Here is a 6,337-nt window from a genome sequence, read left to right as displayed (position 1 = left end):
CCATGAAAGTGATAAATTAAGATTTAAAAGTACTTCCCGATTTCTGATTAGTCATAGAAATATACTGACGTATTAGATGAGCTGAACTCTACCACTGTTGCAGACTCAAGCATCCAAATAAAACCCGAACTTTAAATAATGTCATAGACCTCCGAAAGCGTGAGATAAAAGTCGGTATAGATATAAAACACAGTCCAGAACACATAGGCTTTGATCCACATCTTATTGAAATTTGGTACAGATAAACAACTAACACATGGGACTTTTAACTTTTTTTTTATTCTGGGCAGAAGTTTTGGGCAAAAGCTATTAAGAAATAAAACAAAGTGAAAATTAAAAATCATTGTAATTCTCCACAATTGCTGATTGTGACTTTGGCTGAGACTGTGCCGCTCTTGCTGCCGTACCTTTCCATCTTCTTGAGAACATCTAAGCCAGATATCACGTGGCCGAAAACCACATGTTTGTTATCCAACCAATCCGTCCTGGAAATTAAAAAAGTTAATGTTTCTAATATTATTAATATAGAATATATCTCCAGAAGAATTCCATAGATCTCGCTGAAATTTAGCATAGATGTAGAACATAGTCTGGAAGAACACATAGGCTAATTAATTTTTATTTAATTCTGCAAGGACGAAGTCGGGGGCGACAACTAGCTAATTTCATAGACATTATTTTAATGTAGTAAATATTTTCTGTGAAAAAAAAATAATTTGTTCATTTTTCTTAAATTATATAATACAGCACAATTAAATTCAAACATATATTCATCTCTGTTTTTTTCAAAGAGAATGTAAGAGACAACTATATTTTACAGAGGAAACCTTGTTGTACTTACTTGGCAGTGCATAAGAAGAATTGTGATCCGTTTGTATTAGGTCCTGAATTTGCCATACTCAATATACCAGGTCCTGTATGCTTTAGCGTAAAGTTTTCATCTTCAAACTTGCGACCGTATATTGATTTACCTCCTGTTCCATTATTATTTGTAAAGTCACCTCCTTGACACATCTTTGTTTCGTTAAGGAAATTAAATTATTTTTTTATTAAAATGCATGATTTTAATGACATTTGTGATATTTTAACTATTAATAGTAACCCAAAAGTAATGTAAATTTTGGGCTGATTATACCAGTTTAAATTAATTGATAAAGTAACAAATTACTTGAACTTAGATATAAATTTAAAATAGACAAAATAAGACTTTTTGAATTAACAAACTAGTAAATGTAACTACTAATATTATAAATGGGAATGTTTCAATGGATGAATGCTTGTTTGAAGGTATCACCAGAACAGCTGAACAGAATTGGATGAAATTTGGCAACTAATTATTACTTTTTTAATTCTGCGCAGACGGAGTTGCGGACGACAGCTAGTATTTTATAATTAAAAAAGGATACAAAATCAGGTATGATTCTATGAAAGCTACTTCCTTGATAACCAAAGCCTTTTTCATGTGTACATAATGCTCTGAAATTCTCTGCAGTCTTGGGCACTATGTCTGCTCGAAGCATCATTATTATTCTTCCGAGCTCCTGCTTTCCGATGCACACATCAAAGTAGACTTGTGGGTTGCGTTTCTCTGTAGGCTTTGCTGGAATTGACTGAAAGAGAATTTTCCAAATGATTAGGATTTAAATACAAAATTTATTAAACACATCTATTGCATTTTAATGCCATAGTCAAAATAATGTCAACTGTAACTTTACAGTTCTAGCAGAACAAGTTTTCTTACTAAAGTTACTAATAATTTAACTTAATGTAAAAGATGATATAGTCATGTGTCAACTACTTTAAGTTGAAGTGAACTTTAAGAATTAGTAATAAATCTACTTACATCTGACACTTCTGTTTTATCCTTAGTAGTCTCCTCTTCTCCCTCCTTGTTGATAGTCAGTGTTTCACCAGCATGCTTCTGCAGCCAGCTATCCTCAGACCACACCGGCCTGGTGGAACCCTCCTTTATCCTTTGCGGGGCAGCTACATTAACTCTTATTGTTCGACCAAACAATTCTGAGTCATTCTGGAAAGTGAGATAGTCCATATTGTATAAAAATTGTATTTTACATTATGATTTTGAGAAAATGTCATTTTTCGGAACAATATCAATCCAGTCACCCTGATGAAGGGCCCCCGATGGGCTCGAAACTAGTTGGTGCCACCACCGAACGAAAATACGTGAGTGTTTAACCATTTTAATATAAGTTTATTATAATGTCTCACAAAGGTATGAATAATTTGATGAATCCAGTCGTTGAAATTATTAAGATGTATATTATCCTGTTACTGAAGTCAATACTTTTAAATTTCATATTGGCTTTTTACCTCGTTTTTTGCCTTAAAAGTCAAAAGATAACGTAAACTTTGTTACTAAAAATGTACCATACCATGTTATCTATAGCTGCTGCAGCATCTTCGGCATTTTCAAATTCAACGAAGGCAAAACCTCTGTGCTTCTCCGTCTCGTAATCTAGGGGTATTTGTACATCGACTAAGTCTCCAAAAGGAACGAAAGCCGCATTTAAAACTTTTTCATCAACCTCTTCCGCTAAACCGCCAACATATATTGTTCGTTTAGAACTTGGTTTGCTAGACATTTTACTGACTTAACAAAATCAGTATTAAACTTTTTTAAGTTCAATTTAAAAACAGCTTTAATAATGTGTTTAATGATTAAAAACACTTTTATAACCTCAAAGGTCGTAAACAAAAATATAACCCGACTAACATGACAGTGACATTGGCGGTGACAATGATGTTGCCCTAACTGTTTTACGCCCCATTTTAAAGTCTGTCAATACTTAATTATTCCACAAAAAATCTATTTTTATAAAAAGAAGCACTTGTTTGCAGCGTTGCTTCGCTCGCTTTGAAAATAATGATTTTATTCTTAATTAATTAATATTAATTTTTCATTCATCTGTCTGCCTTGCAAGCTTGGTTGCCAGCAAACTAATCGCCATCCAAGATGACTGTCGGTCCGCGCTATATGTATGATTCGGACACACAGTATGCGTACATATTTAAATAAAAGAATCAAGAAAGATAACCATATCGTTAAGCTACCATGGACATCAGATGAGGACCATAAAAAATATGTAGAATTTTATAATCTCTCCCTACTATTCCATAATCAAATTATTATCTAGAAAAATGAAATTATATGATACAAATAAAAATAAAAGAATCATAGACGATCACTTAACTTGTTTTAGCTTGTTTTGTATTACTTGCATAAAATTTTATTGCTCCATGGCGTACGATTAGATAACAAATTATAATATCAATAAGGATACGAATAAGCTCAATGCTAATTTAAATACGACATATTCTAAATATAAAAATTTATATTACGCATGTTTTTTTTTATTATGCTGTTGCAGTACTTTACCAATATTAAACAGAATTGAATACATTACTAAATTATTTACAAAAACGATTTCCTGTCAAATGAAATCGAATCTTAAACGTATTTACCGTTGAAGTCAATAACTTGCTATAATGAAGGAGATTTCCTTTATTTATTAGTTTAATATACCAAGAATCACTTATAATAATATAGTTAACGTAATACTATAATCTCTGACATCATTATGGAGCTGTATGTTGTATGTCGAGGCCTACAGTTATCGATAATCATAATTGTAAAGACGTAAACACTGTCATAGCTGCGTTAAGAATGTAACTGTAATGCATCGTGCGGGGATCGCTTATAGCTTTCTTATAGCTTTGCGTGTACTGCTATGTCTATCCAATTTGTTGGTAAGCAATGATGCACAATTAACTTTTTTTTACGTCACAAAACAACCTACATTTTCTTATATTATAGAAAAGTAGCTGTGGCCCGCACTCCGTCCGCAAGGAATTAAAAAAAAACTTAATAAATAGTCTTTGTTTTCTTCAAGGCTATGTTCTACATCTATGAAGTATTACAGCGAGATCCATGGAGCCGTTCTGGAGATACGTTCTAACAAACTTTTATCCGTTGAAACATTCGCATTTATAATACTAGTAAAATTGAAATAGAAATAAATTGTTAGAATAATAATTAAAAGCAAGCATAAGGAGTCTTTACTTAATATTTTTCGCGGGTTAATGTGAATGTGAGAAAACAATTGAATATCGAATAGATTTGCGCGCTCTTCTCCGACATAAAATTGCAAGGCAATGGGTCTCTGCTGTATTAGTAATAATAACACAGAAACGTAATCCTATCGTACAGTTTCTTAGAATTAAATCTAATTAAGTTATCATGGTGTGAAGAATAGTGAAACAGGTTCAATCAGGGTCCAAGACATCTAATTTTAACTCAATAAAGCCTGCACGATTATAACATTAGGTACCAGTTCTTTTCTAGTTGTGACGGCTGTCTAATCGAGTATTATCTATGCCTTTGCCACAGATAAAAAAACATTTTTCTTCTATACCCCTTACAGTACAGGGTACGGTGAAACTCTAAGATTTTTATTCTTTAACATGTTAACCCTTAAATTTAATTTCCGCTGTAGTACACTTCGCTTTTCTGTCAACTTAGTCCACCTAGACCTCGTTTAGTACCACAGTGCTGACCAATGCGTTTAATCATCATCATCATCATCAGCTCACTATACGTCCCCACCGAGGGGCTCGGAGCCTACCCTAATGTAAGGGTGATTAGGCCATAGTCAACCACGCTGGCCCAGTGCGGGTTGGTTGACTTCACACATATCTTTGAATTTCTTCTCAGATATGTGCAGGTTGCATCACGATGGTTTCCTTCACCGTAAGAACGTCGGATAAATGTACATATGTAAATCGGAAATCGAAAAACACATTGGTACATGGCGGGATTCGAACCCAGGACCTGCAGATTACAAGTCAAGTGCTTGACCCCTGAGCCACCGACGCTCTTAATAAATTATGTATATCCGTGTTCCATGTATTATAGTTAGTATTTGAATACTAGCAGGCAACAGATAATAATATTTAATATCTATTATTGTGGATAGAATCTAGGAATTGTGTAGATCGCGCATCCACCTCATAGACTACCATTGCTTCTTACCGCATCAATAAATTTTCCATTGCCCCGTCTTTATTCGTCTATTAACAGGATGAATTCAATTTGTCGCGGAAATATATTCCGTATTCAGTTATGATAAGCGCTAATGTTGTTAGATTTTTATTTGTAATCAGTCAGGAGCTAGTTCTATACAACCTGATTGTGACTGTTGTAAAGTTACGCATTACCAATCGTGTTATTACTAAGAAGTAGTTTATAGTTGTCAGTTGGTAGGGAATCGAAGAACTTGTATTGAAAGATCTTAAACTGGATGTCAGAGAGCAGAACTTCACCATTTATATTTTGTGTATTACGTGGAAATAAAAGATCATAGCCTAATTTGGATTGGACACCTATCTCGTCGCCACGTATACCTAGAGCGACGGTGGCTCTAGAAATAGCACTTAACATGCAATCTGTAGATCATGGGTTCGAATTCCGCCAAGTGCCAATGTGTTTTTTGATTTTTGTTTTACCTATGTACATTTGTAGGACTGAGAAGAAATTCAAAGACATGTGTAAAGTCAACCCCACTGGTTTGTATGGTTGACTATGGCCTAGTCGCCCCTAACTTATGGTAGGCTCCGAGCCTCTCAGCGGGGACCTTTAATTAGCTGACGATGGTGATGACATTTATTCTACTTCACTTATATTCATAAATAATACTAAAAGTAATTCCCCTAATCGCTTTTAATACAACATCTACCTTTACTAACAATATATACAACGTTATAATTTTAAATTATTTTAATATATATCAAGTACTTATAATACTAAACACTTTCCTGCTATAACAGTTTAAGTAATGATGTTTCTCTTACCCGCAAATAATTATATTGCTAATACACGAATGGGAACTTCTCTTTTCCCACCGCGGTGAATTATCGCTATTGTGTATCTTTGCATACGAGTTGACCCTTACTTGACCTCTAAAGTTTATGTGAAGGCTGGAATATTAGTTATCTATAAACAATTGATGATTTGCCTCAAAAGTTTATTGCTAAAGAAAAAGGGTTAGGGAAACAAATAGTATGCTATTTTGAATTTTATATTGATTTTTATGACATGACATTTAATATTATTATTGCTTTCATTGAGATAGTTTTATTATATCTTTCTCCGATGATTTTATATGTAAAACTAGTTAAATACAATAAAACTTTGTGCCTTTTTCCTACGCTAAATTGACTTAGTAGCGAATAAATAATTTAAATATGAATGATCACTTTTAAGGCCAGAAAGGTTTGAATATCAGATTCTTTGTCATTAAAAATGTCAAAACTGATATAA

The 6,337-nt window shown here is 33.4% G+C and overlaps 1 protein-coding gene across 1 annotated transcript; it reads right to left on the bottom strand.

Annotated features, from left to right (window-relative positions):
* Positions 1–329: 329 nt before the first annotated feature.
* cyp33 (peptidylprolyl isomerase cyclophilin-33) lies at positions 330–2,692 on the bottom strand. Its single transcript, XM_013312690.1, has 5 exons — positions 2,394–2,692; positions 1,844–2,029; positions 1,407–1,610; positions 842–1,014; positions 330–485 (listed from the first exon to the last, which is right to left on the bottom strand). The coding sequence occupies exons 1-5, from the start codon at positions 2,601–2,603 to the stop codon at positions 341–343; spliced, it is 918 nt and encodes a 305-aa protein (XP_013168144.1). The 5' UTR covers positions 2,604–2,692; the 3' UTR covers positions 330–340.
* Between the last annotated feature and the right edge of the window lie 3,645 nt (positions 2,693–6,337).

Source organism: Papilio xuthus, unplaced genomic scaffold (genome assembly GCF_000836235.2).
Source record: "Papilio xuthus unplaced genomic scaffold, Pxut_1.1 DF827597.1, whole genome shotgun sequence".
NCBI lineage: Eukaryota > Metazoa > Arthropoda > Insecta > Lepidoptera > Papilionidae > Papilio > Papilio xuthus.
The sequence above is the reverse complement of the archived record's forward strand: the minus strand, read 5'-3'. Positions and strand labels throughout refer to the sequence as shown.

Coding starts and splice junctions, on each gene's coding strand:
- cyp33 (XM_013312690.1), bottom strand. CDS start 2,603: ATGTCTAGCAAACCAAGTTCTAAACGAACAATATATGTTGGCGGTTTA. Junction 1,611..1,843: donor ATAAAACAGAAGTGTCAGAT/GTAAGTAGATTT, acceptor ATTCTCTTTCAG/TCAATTCCAGCAAAGCCTAC. Junction 1,015..1,406: donor ATAGAATCATACCTGATTTT/GTATCCTTTTTT, acceptor AACGAAACAAAG/ATGTGTCAAGGAGGTGACTT.